General features: G+C 33.3%; 1 protein-coding gene across 2 annotated transcripts; it reads left to right on the top strand.

Moving 5' to 3' along the window:
- Positions 1-221: 221 nt before the first annotated feature.
- On the top strand, positions 222-21,844 carry LOC113874236 (ABC transporter C family member 2-like). Of its 2 annotated transcripts, XM_027512474.1 has the most exons (29): positions 222-292; positions 393-448; positions 1,066-1,481; positions 1,694-1,872; positions 3,388-3,427; positions 4,338-4,494; positions 4,955-5,069; positions 5,158-5,238; positions 5,848-5,872; positions 6,509-6,565; positions 6,676-6,741; positions 7,040-7,114; positions 7,449-7,556; positions 8,790-8,924; positions 9,296-9,402; positions 9,507-9,600; positions 10,501-10,668; positions 10,873-11,013; positions 11,470-11,670; positions 12,940-13,038; positions 13,152-13,304; positions 13,977-14,359; positions 14,598-14,778; positions 14,886-15,209; positions 15,305-16,061; positions 18,854-18,975; positions 19,748-19,993; positions 20,412-20,829; positions 21,259-21,844. In XM_027512474.1, the coding sequence occupies exons 3-29, from the start codon at positions 1,149-1,151 to the stop codon at positions 21,354-21,356; spliced, it is 4,863 nt and encodes a 1,620-aa protein (XP_027368275.1). In that variant the 5' UTR covers positions 222-292; positions 393-448; positions 1,066-1,148; the 3' UTR covers positions 21,357-21,844. The 2 variants fall into 2 exon arrangements, with proteins under 2 accessions (XP_027368275.1, XP_027368270.1); XM_027512469.1 differs by lacking the exon at positions 222-292 and having other exon boundaries at positions 341-448.
- The last annotated feature ends 769 nt before the right edge of the window (positions 21,845-22,613 follow it).

The following is a 22,613-nucleotide window of genomic DNA, read 5'->3' as shown; positions in this document are numbered from 1 at the left end:
GCAACAATTATTAAGAAATGACAGAAAAAAGAGCTTCATTAAAGCCCAAAAAGTAAGGATATGAAATCGTAAGCTCTGACGCATGATAGTTGACATGTTCTTTATATGAAGCGAAAGAGACACATACCTTGCAGTAAGCACAGCACCATTCACCAACCGTTGGCCTTTTGTTTCCATTTCTTCAACGCTGTTTATTTCTTTGGTTGCATCAACGCAAGCGAGACCTGAATTTTATTAATAAGCTATTTTTCCTTTTTTAACTTTCATTTTTCTCTGCCACACTTCCCTTAAGGTTAGATTCACTTTCTCTTTTTCTTCACCTTATCTTCAAAGATTCTTTGTCTTCTTTTCCCTAATATTTTCAACCTTTTCTCTTTGGTGCTTTTTACTAGAAACCTTTTTCTGTCACTACCTCTCAGCGCCTCTTCGCTCCTCTTGCTTTTCATCGGTTCGTATTTTCCTTCAGAACACCTTTAGCGGCGTGGAAATTTTCACTCGAATCCACTTTTTCACCTTTCTTTTTTATTTCAGGATGTTTGTTGTTTTGCGTTATTTATTTCATTCTTCTGCTCAGTTCAAAGAGTTTGCACTACGTTGTGGAGTGTAGATTAGAATAATAAAATAAAAGAACGAAAGTCACGAACGGATTTGGATTTGAATCTCTAAAATCTATGGAGACGTACTTGAATGACAGAAGTGGAGTGTCTGTATTTGAGAACTATTCGTTGTAGTTTCTTTTCCTTTACAGTGGTAGTTTGTTGATTCATCGTTTCTATTACTATCCTTCTGTTGGTATGAAGTTAGTTTGCTGTCCCACAACGGGGAATCTGTTGAGAGTAATTCAGGAAATGGATGAAGCTTCTCATAAAAAAAATTGAAATAGAAATTAGAAATAAAATTTGGTAGTAGCTATAGGACATAGTGACAGTGCAGAGGTTCAAATATTTTCTCGGAGACAGCATGTAGGTTGGGAAAGTGGTGAAATGCGAATGGTTGTTTTGGGTTATCTTTACATTTGAGATTAACATGCACAAGCAGCTAATTCAGCGTGTTTATTGATTTTAGGTTCATGATTTGAAGACTGAAGCGGAGAGCATTTTGTACTGATGTGGTTTGCTTAAACCTATTTGATAAAGCAGTTGATAACAATGGCGTTTGAGCCTTTGGTTTGGTATTGTCGGCCAGTTGCAAATGGAGTATGGACGAAAGCAGTGGAGAATGCCTTTGGTGCTTACACTCCTTGTGTAGTAGACTCTTTGGTGATCTCCATTTCTCATTTGGTACTTCTAGGCCTGTGTGTCTATCGCATATGGTTGATTAAGAGGGATTTCAAAATCAAGAGGTTCCGTTTAAGGTCAAACCTCTTCAATTATATTCTGGGCTTGTTAGCTTTGTATTGTGTAGCAGAGCCATTATACAGATTGATCATGGGAGTGTCAGTTCTCAATTTAGATGGGCAGGCTCATCTTGCTCCGTTTGAGGTGGGCTATGACTCTGATTACTGCACATTTGCTTCGATATTTAATTCGTCTATCTTATTTAATTTGCATAAAATCAAATTTTGAAGATTTTAGTTTGTTCAATTTCTTCATATTATCATTTTTACATGCAATATGTTTTATTTCTTCTGGTTAATCCTCTTTTGGCAGATGTGAACTCTGTTAATTAAAGCTGTTATATCATCTGTTGACAGATAATTTCGTTGATCACTGAGGCTCTTGCCTGGTTCTCTATGCTGATTTTGATTGGGATTGAAACTAAAGTATACGTTCGTGAATTCCGATGGTTTGTCAGATTTGGTTTGATTTATGCTATTGTGGGGGATGCTGTAATGCTCAATCTCATCATTTCTGCGAAGGATCTCTATAGCAGGTTTGACCATATAATAATTGTTATGTTATGTGGCTTGTTGGTTGATAATGGTGCAATTTGCATTTCTGTTGAAGCTCCATAAAATATGTTTTTTCCTGGTAAATATAAACCTCACTCGAGATAAAATAAGGAGTACAACAATGGAGGAAGACAAGATATTTGATGGGTTGGAAGGGTAAACCAAACAAGCTGATCACTAATATAAAGGAGGGGAGGGAATGGTCTCGTTGTTTGGTTTGCAGTGGGAGGGAAGGGAAAATGTGAGTAATATATTGTTATACTCATATAAACTTTAGTGAAGGAAATGTGAGCTAAAATAAGATTTCAGGAATTTAGTCTGCACAATCCAAAAATTATAAATCACTTTCCCTCTCTTCCAATTCCCCCAATATTAAAAGGGAGACAAAAAGAAAAGGAGGGGAAAGATTTTGGTCCCTTCATTTCGCCTCCCTTCCCCTCCAGATTTCTGAACCAAACTAGGTAGAATTAAAAAAAATCCCTCCCTTCCCCTTCATTCCACTCTAACCAAACACACTATAAAAGGAACAAAAGGCCAAACATCATAGTTGCTGTAGAAGTGATCCTATCAGAGGACATCTAAAGAGTAGGAAGAATTCTTGATGATACAAACTTTTCAAGCCAAATACTACAGAGACAGCATATATAACATGTTTTCATAAATATTTACTTGTTCATCCTTTTGTAGTCCCTTACACTACTTACAAGAAAATGATACAAATTGATAGGGCACTTCAACAACCCCAAATAATCCACTCCCAAGTTTTTTTGTAGCTTCCTGAGGATTCTTGATCCTCCTGTTTTGTATCCTATCACAACACATCTATATTACTTTATATATATATATATATATATATATATATATATATATATATAAACTCCACAGTTCTTAGATTTTGAATCTCTTTCTTTCTTTGCCATTTTCTTCCCTACTCATCCAAAAGTTGATCAAATCACTCTGAAATAAATGTGAAGCACGATGCTTGGAATTTTTTTTTGCTTTCACCTTTCAGCTAATATATTAGAAGTTCGTTAGTTCTTACAGTGGTTTGTGGATCTAAAGTGGGACCATCTGATTGTGCATATGTATTTGTATTATATTATATTATGTACTGTGTTTATTATGTTGTGTCGTGTGTATGTATTACATTATGATTATTTTATGACATATATATTGGCATCTCTATTCTTCTATTTCTCCCCCCTACTCACCCAAAATAAAGTATTTAACTGGAAATAATCCCATACTGTGAATCACATGCATCACCTGTGATTTTCCCTGTTCCACCTTTTTAGTCAATATTTGTAAACAAGGGAGTAAGGAACCATCTAACATACTTAAGTCTTTGTGTGTGCATGTGTATATATATTATTGTATAATGAGTCATATCAAGCAATGGAAATGGAACAATGTGTATTTTTATCAGCTTCATGTTCAAAACCATGTGTTTTACTTCTCTTTGTTTTTCTCAAACTGACATTTGGTTTCCTTTGCAGCTCTGTGTTGTATTTGTACATCAGTGAGGTGATTGGCCAGGTATTCCGTGATCTTTAATTTAGTGTGCCATCTTATAAGTGGTTGTGTCTATGTTTTTAACCTAGCTGGATGATTGATACCGAACATTGTGTTTGGTTGTCTGAAATACATTTTTGAGGCTAGCTTGAGGCTATTAATGACCCTTGAAAGCTTTCAAAAGGAATGCCATGTATCTAAAGTTAGCAGTGACTTTCTTTGTTGGTTCATACTTCAGTGTGGACCTTTTTCTTTTTGAAAATTTGACATTTCTCTGTTGAATTCTTTTGTGGCTACATGTAATGTGTTATAGAAAGGAATGTGTTAAGAAAGAATACAGAGAGTTTGTATATTGCAGTGTACTTGGATGTGATTGGGTGTAGTACAATTTGTACTGGCCCCCATCCGAGAACTCATTTTACATTGACATTACACTTTAAGGCTCTTCTCAAGCTGGATTGTAGACTGTAATTATACCCAGCTTATTGTGATTTGTGAATGTAATCCACCTTGTGTTGACAAATTGCCTTCATAAAAATGTCTGCAACCTGTTTCTCAGTCTACACTTGAAAATTTGTCATGAACTTGATGACAATCTGCCTCTACTTTGGAGTAGATTTACTCTAATGATTTTTTTATACACCTAATGGTGTTAAATCTTTTTAATTATTTATTATACTTTTCGTCTTTATAGCTTCTCTTTAATGTTCTGCTCAAGTTTGCTTCAAGGGAGTTGCTATTTTTCATTTACAGTTTGACTGGGTAGTTTTTGCTGCATTATTGAGTTTTTCCTCGTTTTTTGCTCTCTCTCTCTCTTCATTGGAAGTTATCTTATCCTCCCCCTACCTGTATTTTCCACTAGTCAGAAGTTAGAACTCTAGTGATTTTTTTTTCCTTACAGAAATATTAACATGTTATCTCTTTTTGGGTCCAGGTCTTGTTTGGAATTCTCTTACTTGTGTACGTGCCCACTTTAGATCCTTATCCAGGTTATGCTCCCGTTGAGAGTGAAATCATTACTGATGCTGCATATGATGAACTCCCTGGAGGAGATATGTCATGTCCTGAGAGGCATGCCAACATATTGTCGAGTATGTATTTACGCATTTGTATAACATTTTCCAAGAATTAAAAATATTGTGGATGCCTTTGGGAAATGGTTTAGGTATTGTTTGTGTAAGGTATTAAAATTCTAAGGAATTTGAAATGCATTGGAATTTAATTGCTTCAATTAAATTGCTTTCATTTTTTAAATACTTTGCTTGGATAAAGCAATTCAAATTCCTTGTGTTTCAAATTCTATGTTTGGATAAAGCAATTGTTGTGAAGATGGTTGTCAAACTCTGGGTTGAATAAGCTAGTCATTTTTCCGTTACAATCTCAAGTGAAAATTGGCAAGATATGTTTGTACATGATTAGAGAATCTGACAAATTTTTTCCTGTTTATCAATTTTGGAGGTCATAGTATATCTAGCATATACTTGATTGGATCAGTATTCTTGTAAGTATACTGTGTGGGTAACTCATTTTGATTCCTTCTTCCTTTGTCAGAAATAATCTTTTCATGGATGAATCCCATCATGAAACTAGGATATGAAAGACCTCTGACAGAGAAAGATATATGGAGATTAGATACTTGGGATCAGACAGAGACACTGATCAATAAGTATACATTTTTCTTTCCCCCTAAATGTTTTCTTTCTGCTTAAACTTTTGTCTTTAAACCTTGCTTTATAGTGCCTCTGACGCTGTAGGTTCCAGAAATGTTGGGCTGAGGAGTCTCGGAAGCCAAAACCTTGGCTTTTAAGAGCATTAAATACAAGCCTTGGAGGAAGGTATGGATAATTAAGGGTCCTGTTTGTTCTGTTATATTTTTTTCCTATTGAAAGAGAGTGGATTTGAAGTCCTGTTTTTCCATTGGAGAGGCAACAAATTTTTTTTTTTACCAGAAGTCCTTTCTTCCTCTAATCACCAAATTACAGATTACATCTCAGACTTCCAAAGGGTTTTCCCTTTTCACTCCTTGCAAACCCTCTTAAATCCCTGGACAGATCCACATTCAACCATATAACGGAGAGTCTATGCTACTAGCTGCTGAACAATGTAAAAATAACTTGCTGCTAATCTAGGAAACAGATAATGCAAACAGGAGAGAGGTCTATATGTATTCATCCTTTTAACTTTATCGATCTGGGTCATTTTTAATATTGTGGTGCTTCAGCTTTAGAAATCCTAATCAGAGGACAAATTAAACTGAAATGGTTCTTGGTGGTGTTAAGTTGATTTTAACAAGTTAACTAGTCGATACACTTCCATATAGCAAAATTTGTTCAATATGATGAACACTTTTGTTGTTTAGAATAAACTGCAACCTCCACCCCCCCCCCCTTCCGCCTGATTTGTGTTTATACGGATTTCATTGATATCCATATTTCTTTCTGCAGGTTTTGGTGGGGAGGCTTTTGCAAGGTAATGTACTTTTTGTGTTCACAAGATATCATGGATGAACAACTTTTCTAACATGAATTTGATAGGATATACTGGTTTTGTGAGAATCCCATGATTTTGTTAGGATAGTTTTCTTTGTTTTTTACACTCAATATTTGATATGATTTCTCCATAAAGGCAAATAATTTGTTTGTTATAAATCATATATGCCATGTCTAGATTTATGATCCATTTCTTGGTTGAAAGATTGCAACATGGCCACTAACTCCCAATGATTCATATTTTTTATATCTCTTGGAACTCTATGGTTTCCTGTTGTCCAGCAAGAATGTATAGAACATCTTAAATTGGTGATTAGTTTTCTTTTATATCTTCTGGTGAACCATATGATGCTTAACACATTTATGCATCTATTGAGATGGTATTGTTAGATCAACTATCAACTTAAGTTGGTATTAGAGCTCACTGACATCTACTGGCTGCTGGTTTCAAAGCTATGCAATTGCTTAGACTTTCACAGTTTCACCAATTATACTTCCAGTGTGAAATCTATGAGGATCCACACCTTTAAATATTTGGAACTTTACTTTCACATGGTTAAACTGATAAGTTGAAAACTTCACATTTGATTTTTTTTGTTCTTCTGTTTACATGTAGATTGGCAATGATATTTCCCAATTTATGGGGCCACTTATATTGAATCAGCTGCTACTGGTTAGTTGCTCATTTACTGAATTGTCACTGGCAATATTGTTCTCTAAAACATTATTATTATTTTTAAACAATTTTTATAATGTCATTTGACTTGTATAAATTGCGTGCAGTCTATGCAAAATGATGATCCAGCCTGGAATGGATATATTTATGCCTTCTCAATATTTGTTGGAGTGGTATGATACAATTCTGATTACATTCTTGATAATTTTTTGGTAATGCATTGTGAATCCAGCAATTCTGATCCTTGTATTTTTAATTTGCTATGTTTGATGATATTACTCTTTATTGTGAATTCTAAGATTTGACTGCAATTCTTGTACCCGTTTAGTAATTGCTTCCACATGTTTACAAGTTTTGATTAAATAAAGATATTTTTTATCTAGTTAGGCCAATCTTCATGGCGACTAGGTGGAGATAAATGCAAGTAATGTATAATGTTTGATTTTGACTAATTAAGATTCTGTTTTGCAGGTCTTTGGGGTGTTATGTGAAGCTCAATATTTTCAGAATGTTATGCGTGTTGGTTTCCGGTTAAGATCAACATTGGTAAGTCTTCTTTTTTACATATATTTAAAACATTATGTGGTCAACAGGGATTTTATGAGTGGAAGCTCATTAGAATTTTAGTAGAAATCTTTTATGCTGAAATATTTTTCTTTTTTGACCCATCTTTTTCCTGTCTTCAATCTTCATTGTATTTCCCCTTTTTCTTCTCTAAATAAAATTTCGCTTCCTATCCAAACTAAAAAGATCCCTTGTGTCAGGACTCAGGAGTGGCTGTGCTTGTTTCTACTGATATTCATGTCCACTCAGTCACACATAACATGTTGTGTTTGGTGTCATTCCATTTATTTTTTTCTGTTTGTTTTCTTCCTTTTAGGTGGCTGCTGTATTTCGCAAGTCTCTAAGGCTTACACATGAAGCACGAAAGCAATTTGCCACTGGAAAAATAACAAACCTGATGACTACTGATGCCGAGGCACTTCAGGTAGGCCTTTTCTCTATTGTCTGATGTCTATTCTAATTGGTGCTGCTGACTGCTGTCAAAGAATCACTTGACATTAAGGCTATTAAATTAAATGACTAAAGATGGCAAGGGTCAAACTCAACTACTTGGTCATATAATTGTTGTATTTATTCACTATAGTTGATCTTGGTTCTTGATTTTATCATATTTTTTATATTTGGCCAACTTTATACTTGTTTTATTCTTTTTGCTTTTATAATCTTTCTTTTCCTTCCCTCATCCCCCTATTTCTAAGATTTTTCTGCTTTCTATTAGCTGCTTTGTTGCGCCAGGTTTGCTACTTCAACAATAGTAGTATAAACAAAAATATTGTACAGTGTTTTTCTTGGTTAGAGATGTAGTATAAATATAAACCACCCATGTATCTTCATTTTCTTTTCTTAGCAGCTTAAACTCTTGGGATAGTTGATTTATGACTTGATATTATAACTTTTGTGGCCAACTAGTCTAGATTTTGATTCTTGTTGCCCCCATTCTTCTAATAAAAGGTTGAATTTCAACAAGGTAGGTTATGTGGGTTATATATTATCCACCCTTCAAGCCTAAAGGGCTCTTGAAACAAGAGTATGTTATAGAAGTAATATAAGAGTATTCACATGTCGTCTTCACCTACCAACTTAAACTTTTGGGGTGGTTGGTTCATGACATTTTTATGTAGGATGATTTTCTCCTCACATTTGCTGGCAGATGAATTCTTTCAAATTATGCTCATAAATTTTCATATTAATCCAAAATCAATTTGTGACTGAGTTTAAAAGAAACTTTTGTTATTTATTCTTCTGAGATCTGTAACCTGTAATCCTACTAACGATTGTTACACTCTGGAAGGACAAATGTAAGTTTATCCATTAAGGGTAAACCACCCAGCCTATTTTAGAGTTGTTTTGACTTAAACAACTTTTAGTTGTTCTGTTAATTTTTTATAATGAAAATAAAATGTGTATATTACTCTGGGTCTGGGAAGTTTGAATGTACATAGGAAAATGGTTGTTGAGTCCAAAATCTTAGAGATGCTAATCTAATTTCTAATTGTAAACAACAACTTCAAATTCTTGTGTGCTATTAATTGACTGAGCAGTGTGTTTGATGCTATAATATTGCCTTCATGCAATTATCTTTTAGAGTATTTCTCGTTTTTTGATTGGCTAAATATCAACCCTTACACTACAATTATATTTTTTGTCTCTTGAACAGCAAATATGCCAGTCACTTCACACTTTGTGGTCAGCTCCATTGCGAATTGTTGTTGCTATGATTCTTCTTTACCAACAACTTGGTGTTGCTTCCCTTCTTGGTGCTTTGATGCTAGTTCTTATGTTTCCATTACAGGTACAGGGGGTTCACTTGCTTACTTAATTTGTATTATCTTTCACTACACCAGATTTATTGGTATAAATATGCTCTCAGGACTTGTAATTAAACTAGTGCATCGCATTACCAGTATATTTCTTTCCTTCTTTTCTCCCAACCTTTCTTTGATTCTTTCTTCCAGTCTCATCCCATCAAGGTGGTGAGGTGTGCTGATATAAATTTACTTTTGGAAGCACCAGAAAAATATATTTCACAAGTAAATAATCTAGATTAGTAACTGTTTTTGGCTTGATATCCTTGATCTGACTTTTTTGTATTATCATGGAAGCTTACTGAAAACATGAACTAATTTCATTCTCTGACTTTAATAATATGCTTTGTGGAAGCAGACATATATAATCAGCAGAATGCAGAAGTTGTCTAGGGAAGGATTACAACGTACAGACAAGAGAATTGGTCTCATGAATGAAATTTTAGCTGCTATGGACACTGTAAAGTATGTCTCTTGCCAAGAATGATTAACTGTATATGTATTTATATATTTTTCATAATACAAAATATGAAGTTCTAACAGTTTTGTTGCTGGTTATGCAAACTTAGATATTATGCATGGGAGAGTAGTTTCCAGTCTAAAGTACTGATTGTTCGCAATGATGAATTATCATGGTTTCGAAAGGCATCATTACTTGGAGCGGTATGGGAAAACAAATGATGATATTAATGTTCCAATCATTGCTTGTTTGTTTTTCGTATATATATATTTTCAGTTTTCATTAATAAACCCATTTCTGTGTTGCATCCATCTATACCTGCTAAACATATGCTACATGAATATATTTTCCATTTAATAATATCCTCTCCTCTCTAAATTTCTTTCATCTAAAAATTTGAATAGAAAAAAAATGTGTTTGACCCTCTGCAATAATGGTCTGCTTCCTGTCCTACAATTTATTTTATAAACGAGACAAATACTAAAACAGTTCATGATGAAGTTTGATAAATGGATAAAATCTTAACTTCGTCTAGATTACTATTTGAATGGATGTCCATGTCAGTATTTACAGTGACTTGAAATTTTAAGGAAGTACAATACTGAATGGTCACAGTTATAAACTTATAATAGACCATAACAGAGGGAGTATGAGTGACAAAGGGGAACTTACTTCTAAGACTTTCCTCCTATGAAACTTGAAATTGATAGTTGCTCAATTGTGTAGTTGTTGACATCAATCATTCAACACGAAGGAAAGAGAAAAGTAGCATACGTGATGAATGATAGATGGATATTTTCTAATCATAGTAGGAAATTTATTTAACTACTTAGCACCTCACCTTTCTGTGGGTTTGACTATGCCTTTCACCTCCCTTTCTAAATAAAATAAAATCTAAATGAAAGGTCCAAGAGATCGCCTCAAATTATATAGTTAACTGTAAGATTATAATGCTGAATTATCTTCATTGGTAGTTTTCAACCATTGCAATTTCTTGAAATGTAAATGTTTAGCAAGGAAAAAGTGTTGATCATGAAGTAATTTTTTATTCCTGGTATTGTTTCTTGACTCCAACCTGGTATTTATTGAATTTGTTTTGGCAGTGTAATGGATTTATTCTGAACAGCATTCCAGTTGTTGTAACTGTGATTTCATTTGGAGTGTTCACCTTGCTTGGTGGAGATTTGACACCTGCGAGGGCTTTTACATCACTTTCTCTGTTTTCTGTGCTTCGATTTCCTCTCTTCATGCTTCCTAATACTATAACTCAGGTTATTCTTCTTTTCACTTTTCTTTTGTTTCTTTGATTTTGCTGCACGATGCCCTATCTTTGTTCTAATACTCCTCATTCCCTTTCTTTTTCTCTCTTTCTAACAAAACTTGCTTAGTTTTACCGTTGGATTATTAAATGATTAAAATGGGAATTAATGCTGCACCAATGGAGTTCACGTTGGCCTAATTCTTTTGTTCTGAAGGTTGTTAATGCAAATGTATCTTTGACGCGGCTGGAGGATTTACTGTTAGCAGAGGAGAGAATACTTTTACCAAATCCACCTCTTGAGCCAAGCTTACCAGCCATCTCGATCAGGAATGGATATTTTTCTTGGGATACAAAGGTTCATGTTTTATCATCCTATGCTTGCATATTTCATTGTTTTGCACTGATACATATATCCATCTACTTGCATAACAATAAAGCTTTATCTCACTAGATAATTAATTGGAGATGTGGGGTATCGAATCCCTACCTCTTGCATGCAGAGCGAGTGCTCTACTGTTTGAGCTAGATTGCCATGGGATTACACACGTACCCTCATACTGGCAAACAAATATTTTTCTTTTTTATCCTGTTTTACCTGTTTGCTTTCTGTCATTTTCTTTTTCCTTGTTGAGGCAAAATAGAAATTAATTTCATGTTCCTTTGGTATTTCAATTATATCTTATTTTTCCAGAAGTTCCTGATGATGGTCATACAAAATTTTGTTGCATTCAATAACATTAGGAATTGTGAAGAAGGTTAAAGTTTTTGACTTTTCCAGAAAAAAACTGATAATTCAACTTTCTTTCTTCAGGCAGAGAGAGCCACATTGTCAAACATAAATCTGGATATACCTGTTGGTTGCCTAGTTGCAGTTGTTGGCAGTACAGGAGAAGGGAAGACATCACTTGTGTCTGCAATGCTTGGAGAACTTCCTCCAATGGCAGATTCAACTGTTGTTATGAGAGGAGCAGTAGCATATGTGCCCCAAGTTTCGTGGATTTTTAATGCAACTGTAAGTTAATAATATATTCTGTTTAGAATAGTTCATAACTTTTTGCAACATTGGAGGAAGAAGATAGGAAGATGTTGAGAGAGGAAAGTTGGAAAAGTATAAAGAAATACACTGAGCAGGCTCAAAATTTTTTTAATACAAAATGTTGACCATAAATCCCAATTTGTGTGTATGCCCAACCACAAATTACTCATAGCCTTTTCTTTGGATGCATTACAAGTAAGCATTCTCTAAAAATGGTGAATATTAACTTGCTAACCATATACCCCTATTTGTACTAATACACCCAACTAATAAAAGTTACTCAGCCTTTACAATGACATTATTATTAAAAAATATCTTGCTTATGTGGTTGGGAAGAGGCATTTCATGATGTTATTCAAAAGACTTTATTATACCTCTTTCTGATCATTTCCTGTAGTTTTGGAGTTCAGCAAGGTGAAGTGGGAAATCATCCCTTTCCTTTTGAGAATGGGGTTAAACATCACTCTCTTTGTAATAGAAAGTTGGGAAATTACTGGAGCGAAGGATTGAGAGGTTTAATTTCATGAAATGATAAAAGTTGAGTGCAATACTTTAAGTGCTGTTAGATTTGTTTTCTGGCAAAAGTAGAATTTCATCTTGGTAAGTTGGCATTAAGGTTAGTGCTAGCTTTAAAGGTGAAACTCTAATTTTATTTAGAGAACAACACTAAAAGCACATAAAACACTGCACTCAAGTTTTGTCCTTCATAAAATTCTGGTGGAACTTATTCAAAGAATTGTATTCTGCATTTCTAGATTTCAGGACTGAAAAAAAAAAATGAAGTCCTGGAAGATGGATGTTTTATTTTAAGTTCAAAAGATGATTTCCCATCCAGCAGCATATAATTATTAGGTTGTTATTAATCCATAAAATTGTGAGTTTAGCCTTGTTTGTCATTTGGTCATTAGAGGAGTGCTAGGACACTTTTTATTATACTCTTTTTAACATACTCTTAATTATTAACTAAAATTTATTGAAAATTATGAAAGTATGAAAGAAACATTAAATTAGAAGTGAGGAGTAGTTCGCTATATGATTTTCGTAGCTTCTAATAAATTTTAACCAATAACTAAGAGTGTTTTGCTAGCATTTCTCTTAATCATTATCATGTTTATTACATTATAAAACTAATAGCGTACCATTAAATATTAATCAAAACATAATGTAAGTTTATCCTATTTGCCATTTGATTATTATTATGTCTGCTTAATATGGAGAGGTGGCTGATAAATTCTATTTCTACAGGTAAGGGATAACGTTTTGTTTGGTTCTGTCTTCGACCCGATAAAATATCAAAGGGCAATAAATGTGACTGAACTGCAGCATGACCTTGAGTTACTGCCTGTGAGTTTATTCATGAGTTATAGCATTCAAGTGGATACAACTGTTCAATTTAATGCTTAGACTTTTTTAGTTAGTGGCTCTTGTGTCCTTTCCCTTACATGCTTAATGACCAGGGTGGTGATCTTACTGAAATTGGTGAAAGAGGGGTAAACATCAGTGGTGGCCAGAAGCAAAGAGTATCCATGGCTAGAGCTGTCTACTCCAATTCTGATGTGTACATCTTTGATGACCCCCTAAGTGCTTTGGATGCGCATGTGGCCAGACAGGTTACCTTTCTCTCTAAGTAACACAGCTATAGATACGTGCTGTTATTTCTACTGGTTTATTGTTCTAACTCAAGTAAATTTATGCTGTCGATGACCTTTTTGGGTCATCTTATATATCTAAATTAGTATTATAAAATATTGACCACTAATTTTCATCGGGTTCAACTGTTTCAGGTGCTTGAGTGCTGTATATTTATAGGATCTGACAGTTTATTTTATATGCATTCATGTACATACATAGTAATATTTCATTTGTGATTTGTTGTGCTTTTGTGTAGGACTTTATAGTGGCAGGGGCTCCTTTTTTTATTAATCCAAAACGTGGAAGCTACTTTCTCTTTGTGTATCTTTTGTTCTATATGAGGGTTCTCTTTTTTATTTAAGCCAATAAATTATTCTAGGAGTTTTTCCATATATTTATGTGTGCGCGTGCATGCACACACACACATGCACATTTGCAGAATTGCAGATAGAAAATATGCAGTAGGGCCTATTCTACTAATGAATTTTTTATCATCATGTTCTGAGAGATAGAGTACTGTATGCAGTTAGTCCCTTGGTGTTGACTATTGTTGACTGTGGAAAAATCTGGTTCTTGTTAAATGTTGAAATCTGATCTACAATCTTAATATTGTCTTAACATTGTCTAATATGCACCAAATTATTTCTCAGGTTTTTGATAAATGCATCAAGGGAGAATTGAGAGGGAAGACCCGAGTTCTTGTTACAAATCAGCTGCATTTCCTTTCACAGGTTGATAAAATCATTTTGATCCATGAAGGAATGGTGAAGGAGGAGGGAACTTTTGAGGAACTCTCTAACGAGGGACCGCTATTCCAAAAGCTTATGGAAAATGCAGGAAAGATGGAAGAGTATGAAGAAGAAGAGGGAGATACTACTGAAACCACTGATCAGAAGTCCTCTTTGAAACCAGTGGTCAATGGAACGATTGATGATACTGCAAAGAGTGGCGGTAAACCAAAAGAAGGAAAATCTGTCCTTATCAAACAGGAAGAACGGGAAACAGGTGTTGTCAGTTTGGATGTTCTAGCAAGGTAACAAAATTACACGAGCTAGTGTAATATCAATTGAAATGTAGTGGTTGGCAACCATTTGCTGAAATTCTCCACACTGAAATGCCATTCTTATTTGTAACCCTGATGATCAACATCTATAATAAAGTGGAATATGGTGAAAATTTTATGCGGAACCTGTTTCTCCCTTTCTTTTTATCACTTGTTCCTCTTTTTTGTTTATATGATGTTTAATCTTACGGTCTTGGATTCCTTTTAGGTACAAGAATGCATTAGGAGGGTTTTGGGTGGTTTTGGTACTCTTTGCATGCTATGTCTTAACAGAGACGTTACGAATATCAAGTAGCACATGGTTGAGCCATTGGACTGATCAGAGTGCTACAGAGGGTTATAATCCTGCATTCTACAATTTGATATATGCAGCTCTGTCATTTGGTCAGGTATAATTCTCCTATAAAATGGCAAGAGATAGCCATGCTGTGTTGTAGTCAAATTACAATCTCCATTTGATTGAATTGTATCATTATTTTGGAACTCTGTGTTTCAGGTTTTGGTGACCCTGACAAATTCTTATTGGTTGATCATATCAAGTCTTTATGCTGCCAGAAGGTTGCACGAAGCCATGCTCCAGTCAATATTACGAGCTCCAATGGTATTTTTCCATACAAATCCCCTCGGAAGAATTATCAACAGGTTCGCGAAAGATCTAGGCGACATTGATCGTAATGTTGCTCCATTCATGAACATGTTTCTAGGTCAAGTTTCCCAGCTTTTTTCAACCTTCATCCTCATAGGGATTGTCAGCACAATGTCCTTATGGGCCATAATGCCATTGCTGGTCTTGTTTTACGGGGCATATTTATACTATCAGGTATAGCCATTACCATTGCGTTAAAGCTTTTAATTCCATTCAATTTTCCAAACCGTAGAAATCAATCGTTATTCTGTTCTACTTTGTTGTTTCAGAGTACCGCTCGCGAAGTGAAGCGCTTAGACTCGATTAGCAGATCTCCCGTTTACGCACAGTTTGGAGAAGCGCTGAATGGGTTATCAACGATTCGCGCTTACAAAGCGTACGATCGAATGGCGGATATAAACGGGAAATCCATGGACAACAACATACGATTCACTCTGGTGAACATAAGCGCAAACAGATGGCTCGCAATCCGATTGGAAACTTTGGGAGGCCTTATGATATGGTTCACCGCAACCTTTGCCGTGATGCAGAACGGAAGAGCAGAGAACCAGCAAGAATTGGCATCCACGATGGGTTTACTACTTAGCTATGCTCTGAACATTACTAGTTTGCTAACCGGTGTGCTCAGGCTTGCGAGTTTGGCAGAAAATAGTTTAAACGCGGTTGAACGGATTGGCACCTACATAGATTTACCCTCGGAGGCTCCTTCTGTCATCGATGATAATCGCCCTCCTCCTGGCTGGCCTTCGTCGGGGTCAATCAGATTTGAAGATGTTGTTCTTCGCTACAGACCTGAACTTCCTCCTGTATTGCATGGCTTGTCTTTCACCATTTTCCCGAGCGATAAGATTGGCATCGTTGGAAGAACGGGCGCGGGAAAATCCAGTATGCTTAATGCATTGTATCGAATTGTGGAATTGGAACGAGGGAGGATATTAATTGATGATTATGATATTGCAAAGTTTGGGCTGGCTGATTTGCGTAAAGTTCTCGGCATTATACCGCAATCTCCCGTTCTCTTTTCAGGTATTTTAAGGTGTACTCCTCCTCTAGTAGATTATTTCTGTTTTTAGGTAATACCCACTGACTAAAAATATATTAATTATACAAGTTATTATAATAAAATGATTTTTTTATAAATTTCTTATTAAAATAGTTAAAAGATAAATGTAAATATTTTTAAGTGCTTAGATGTGATATCAATAAATATCAATATTATTATATAAATAAATAATTTTCATTTAGTCTTCATAAAAAAAAGGTTAAAATTTAGAATAAACTTTTTCATATTAGTCTTTTTCATTTAAAATGAAAAACAAATCATGTAAAAGTTAAAATGTAATTGTTTATTATAAGTATTAATTTGTAAATAAGTGTCAATTATAATAATTAAGTTTGTGTTTTTATAAAAACTTTAAAAAAAGTATACTTATTTAAAAAAAGAGGTACAAATAAAAAAATCATAAAATTTTAAAAATAAAAAATATTAATTTCAACCTACGAAGTTTAAGTAATTAATTATAATAGAATTTCTTTGAAAAGGGAAATATTTATTACACATTTATAATAACTAAATGTGTATTCTAATTAAATATAAAAAAATCAACTTGTTTAGAAAAAACAAAGAAGTGTTGAATAAAAATATTATAAAATTTTAAGTGACTAAAACGTGTATTTTCAAACAAATTTATATCCAATATAGTTTCATATCTTAAAGATAGTAAATCTTTTTTGCTTATAAAAAAATATTTTTAGTATTTTATAATAAATAATGTACAATAAAAATTATAATGAAAATATTAACACTATAGATAAAAGATAAAAATTTAAATTTTAACTTTTAAAATTGGAATTAAACAATTAATCATAGTAAAGTTTTATTGCAATGAGAAATATTTTTTATATTTTTATAACTTTAATATAATGAATACATTTTTTCTCAATAAAAAATTTTACTTTTAAATGCTTAAACTCAATTCTAAGAACTGAGAATAATAAAACTTAATAAAATAAAGCAAATTAAAGTCAAGAAACAATTGTGCTTTAAAAATAAAATACAAATTATTTTCTATTTACAAATTAGTTTTTATAGTTAAAAATTGTGTGACATTATCAACATGCATTAAACAGTAAAGACTATTTCGAAAGCATTTATGCATGTAAGAACTAAATTATAAATCTTTTTTATATATAAGAACCAAATTAAAAAAATGTGTTAAAGTATAAGAACTAAATTTATAATTTAACCTAAATTAAAATATCTATGAAACTTGTAATATATAAGTTAAAAGAAGTGATTTTTATAAATTAAATTTTAGCGAGTGCTTGGCAGATTTGGTAATAGTAATACCATTGCTTGGCTTTTGTTTCAGATTTATCAACTGACCAAAGGCAAAAACATTTTCAGTTATGAATTGTTTATTAAAATTATGAAATACACATCTTTGCAAGTTATGAGAGAATGAAATTAAATATGTGGACAATACTTTTTAGTAATTTTAAATTAACTATGAAATTTTTGTGTGTTGCTTGAGTATTATTAATTTAAAGTAATTTTTAAATAAAAAGTTAAAGACATGTTAAATGACTATTTTAATAAATAATAATTAATATTTTATTATATTACATAGAATTAAATTGAAAAATAAGAATTTGAAAATTAAGAAATAAACTTAAATTTTTTAAAAGTTAGTGTTGAATGCAGAAGAAACCACGTAGCAAACTTTTCAAGAACATTTCATTTAAAAATGAAAAATCACATTTAATATATAGAGGTAGGTAGAATAATGTTAGACAAAATTGAACTTGAATTAAAATAGTCAGTTTCATATTTGAGTAAAAATTTGATAATTGATGTTAATATTTAAGAATGATAAAGTTTTATCCCAATAATTAATGTAGAATCGATTTCTTGTGTACCACTGGAAACTATCGATGTGGCCTTAATAGTAAGTTTTGGATATACAATTTAATTGGACATTAACACTCATTCAATAAGTTCTTTAGAAATTAAAAATTTTCAGAAATTCGATTGTAAAACTTAATGAAATAAGTTAAAAAAATTTTTATAGAAAATTTATAAGTTCAAATAAACTCTTCCAAATGCTCTCACAAGACCTATACAAGTGACATGATCTTTTATAAGTTTATTTAAACAAATCTTTTAAAAATAACTTATCAAAATGAACTTTTAACTTTTTGCAGTAGTCTCATAATTAAGCTTATAAACAGGGTCTTGTTTGATGATATTATAGTTAACTTGTTACAGTACTCTCATAGGTAGACATGATAAATGCTTAATTAAACTCTTTACCCGAATGCATCCAAATTCCTAATAGATTATAATTAAAGTTAAGAATAAACATATTTACATATAAGTTAGATAAAAGTACGATAGTACTGTAGACTGCCACACTTCTCATTTTCTGGTGAGCTTTTGACCCCATGATTGTGAAAACTCCGTTGCCAAATCTAGGAAAAATATTACTAAAGCTTAAAAAAGAGCATGCTTGGATGCATGTTTTCTGATTATGGCATCCATTCCATTGTTCAGTTTTGTGAGAAGCAAGAAATTGTTGCTTCTAATCAAACGTCTGTTTAAGTGGCCTTAAGTGGTTAGGTCAGGCTCAACCTTGTTTTCCATCTGTATTACTGATAGATGGAATAGCATTATTTTGTCTACTTGTATGATTCTTATATTGTGATTTGTAAAACATAAATATCTTTTTAACTTCTGAATTGGTATCTTTTAGGTAATTAAAATATAAAAGTCAAATAATGTTATTGTGATAATATTAAGTTCATCTTACCTTTTGTAGGAACTGTTAGATTTAATCTTGATCCATTTAGTGAGCACAATGATGCTGACCTCTGGGAGGCTTTGGAGAGGGCACATTTGAAGGATGTGATACGGAGGAATTCCTTGGGACTGGATGCTGAGGTAAATGTTGAATGATGCCTTGGTGGAGATGATTGTGTTACTAAATATTTGATTAAGATTATGGCATTCCTTACTTTTTCTTCAAGACTTACTTTTAGTTTTAAATGAGTCATTCTTGAATAGACCAAATAATTGAATTCATCTTCCCTTGCTTTCTGCATATACAATGAGTGCTCGGCCTTTTCTTTATGACTTATGAGGGCTTTAGTAACTATCATATAAACTAGGTGATTAATTTGAGTAATTTCTTGAAGGAATTGATGCTGAATTTAGGATATGGATGCTACTATATATATTCCTGGTATTTGTATTTGGTACACATTGGTCCGGACAGGACTGTGCCTGAGTTATTATCGGGTTTAGTATATCACTGAGTACAAGTTATACCCTGCACTATTTTTGTCAATTCCAGTACTGGTACTAGTAATCGTAACTAAATAAATGTAACTTTGGGTACGGAGATTCCACCCACAGGATGAGTAGGTTTCCTCTAGTGGGTAGCTTGTCGGTCCTGTTGACGGAAACAGAATGGGCCAAAGTCAGGAATCTCATGTGAGATAAACTCATTTTGTGCCAGAGATCTCTGGTCCATCCTCTTTTGGATAGGCCTGTTTGCTATCTTGTATGTGGGTTTTGGCTAGATGGAGAATTTAGAGTTGTTTATTGAATATGAGAAATGATTGGAGGTTGTAAATGCAATTGTTCCTGTGTTTATTTTAGAAATAAACATTGTTGAAACCTGTATTTATTGATGAAAGTGTGCTGTATCAAGGTATCTGAAGCAGGCGAGAACTTCAGTGTTGGACAGAGGCAACTGTTGAGTCTTTCCCGGGCTTTATTGCGGAGATCAAAAATATTAGTACTTGACGAGGCAACTGCAGCAGTTGATGTTAGAACAGATGCGCTCATACAGAAAACAATTCGAGAGGAATTCAAATCCTGTACAATGCTCATTATTGCTCATCGTCTAAACACCATTATTGATTGTGATCGGATTCTTTTGCTTGATGGTGGTAAGGTATGCACTCAATGTTCAACCAATTCGGCTTACTCATAATATGGTAAAATAAAATGACAATATAATGGTGTGTCTAATCTTACACCTATGTGAATTGCTCCTAATCCATACACACACTAGGACACTATGTTATTGTGAGGATTAAGAATAGTGACCATTAGATCTTATTTGAGTGGTCAGGATTAAAAGAGAAATGCAGTTAGCTTTTTAAGTAGTCATGTAGCTATTTTTTTAATTTTAACCATCCATTTATAGTTGTGTAGTCAATTGTTTTTGTTTTGACACTGTTAAAATGAGAATTTTTACACATGGCCCTATGTGTGCGTGGACGTTTTTTAGTTGGGAGAATCAAATTTTGAACAAGTTAACTTGATGTTGGTTTGATTGCTATACTGATGCTAGCATTTTATGGTTAAAGGTTCTTGAATATGATACCCCTGAGGAGCTGCTGTCAAATGAAGGTAGTGCTTTCTCTAAGATGGTGCAAAGTACAGGAGCTGCAAATGCCCAGTACTTACGCAGCTTAGCACTTGGCGGGGACAAGTCAGAAAGAGAAGAGAACAAGCATCTAGATGGCCAGAGAAAATGGCTAGCTTCTTCTCGGTGGGCTGCTGCAGCCCAATTTGCTCTTGCTGTGAGTCTCACCTCGTCCCAGAATGACCTACAACGGTTGGAGGTGGAAGACGAGAATAGTATTCTCAAGAAGACAAAGGATGCTCTCATAACTTTGCAGGGAGTTTTGGAAAGGAAGCATGATAAAGAAATTGAAGAATCTTTGGAACAGCGCCAAATATCCCCGGACGGATGGTGGTCATCACTTTATAAAATGATTGAAGGTATTTTTTTTAATCTATCTTTTGCATAAGCCTCCATGTGCGCCAAGATTATGCTCAAAATGAACTTAGAGCACCAATTCATTTATGTCCTTCGGAACGCATTTTTCTCCTGTTTTTTTATTGTCTAACCCTCCCAGATATGAATTCATCATCATGTAAACAGATCCAAGCATTAATTTCAAAGCCCCACCTTAGTATGTAGTTTTGAATGACTGCTGGATTTTTGTCTATTTTTGGAATTTTATTTGCCTGCACCGTGAGGATAGTTTTTTATATTGGAAAGTTGCATGTCTCGGGTAATTTTACAAACACTGTTGATGACTAGCATTTGGATGAAAATTTCTTAGTTAGGAATCTTGCAGTTTTGAATGTGGCTAGAGATATATTTTCATATTTAATGTAATTGGATCTCTTCTTCCTTTGTATTAGGTCTTGCTATGATGAGCAGATTGGCGAGAAACAGGCTCCACCAATCAGACTTCGGTTTTGAAGATAGATCAATTAACTTTGATCAAGTTGATATGTAGGGAATGCTGCACGATTTTAGATAACGGTCCTGCTTACGGATTCATTTACCAAGGTTTGCTGACTCTATTTTGGCCATGTAGCTCTACAAGTGAGCTATGATATCTCAGGAAAAGCAATAAGATCCTATTTGTATATTTCTTGGTCAAGAAAATCAACCAACGTTTTATGATTCATAGTAGAATCATAGTACTGTAATGTTGATTGCCAAAAGAATTTTCTTTAAATAATCCTTTCAGGTCCTAGATACTTTTTTAAGTTATTCCTTCTTTTCAGTGCTACAATACTTATGCTAGAGTGTATTCGTAACTTTTTTCAAAGTTACTAACGCTGCATTGTTAACAATCAAGCTTTTATATGCTTAATACCTTGCATGGCAGAGCACCTTTTAGTTTGAAGCATTGAGCAACAGTGAATTATTACTCTTATAAATGAAATGCTAATCATTAGCATGCTATTCCTTATGGTTGATCTGAAGTTTCTATTCTACGTGATTTCAAGCGTGTTTTTCTCTGTAATCAACATGTCCAGCAGAAGATGTAGATATACATTCTTATTTTCAGTTAGGAGGGAGGTTTGGCAGAAAATCAGGTCTAATTGGTGCTAGAAGAAAAGTTAGCTTAACTCCTTAAAGTGTTACCAAGTATCTTAGCTTCATATAATCTTTGAAAAATAATATATGCTTTTCTATTATGAGAGTGCTAATATTTTTAATTAAAAATTATATTTTTTTCTTCATAATCATTATTTTCATTATGAAAAATAAAATTGACAACGATTTGTTTTCTAGGTCGACTGTACAACTGTTACTAATTTCAAAATCGCAAGGAAATCAGACCCCAGTTTTTTCCTTTTGTTCAAAGACTCTGGTTAAACAATCTACTAACATTAAATAGATTTGCACAATCTAAAGATGAAAGTGCATCATAAAATATACAAAGTTGTCATTATTAATTATAATGCTATTTTAATGATGTTATAGTATATATTCATAATATTAATTAACAAATATTATTTAACTATTATAAAAAAAATAACATTCTTCATAATAAATACCTCTTTTTTATTAAACTCTTTGCTTCCGCTTTAGAATTAATTTATTTGAATTCAAATCATGGGTAAGACGTATCAAATAAATAAAAAACTTGGATAATTTTATGAATTCTAATAAATTTCAATAAATAACAAAAAACTCTTAAAAAATGCGTTATTAACATTCTTGCATACCACAACCGTAGAATAGGGTAGTGATGGTGTAT

The sequence above is a fragment of the Abrus precatorius genome, unplaced genomic scaffold (assembly GCF_003935025.1).
Source record: "Abrus precatorius isolate BTA unplaced genomic scaffold, Abrus_2018 Scaffold10, whole genome shotgun sequence".
Taxonomy (NCBI): domain Eukaryota; kingdom Viridiplantae; phylum Streptophyta; class Magnoliopsida; order Fabales; family Fabaceae; genus Abrus; species Abrus precatorius.
This window is presented reverse-complemented; position numbering and strand designations above follow the sequence as displayed.

Bases quoted from the DNA above. Each gene is read 5' to 3' on its own strand.
- LOC113874236 (XM_027512474.1), top strand. From the start codon at position 1,149: ATGGCGTTTGAGCCTTTGGTTTGGTATTGTCGGCCAGTTGCAAATGGA. The intron at 1,482-1,693 runs GTGGGCTATGAC...ATCTGTTGACAG, and splicing joins CTCATCTTGCTCCGTTTGAG to ATAATTTCGTTGATCACTGA. The intron at 7,557-8,789 runs GTAGGCCTTTTC...TCTCTTGAACAG, and splicing joins CTGATGCCGAGGCACTTCAG to CAAATATGCCAGTCACTTCA.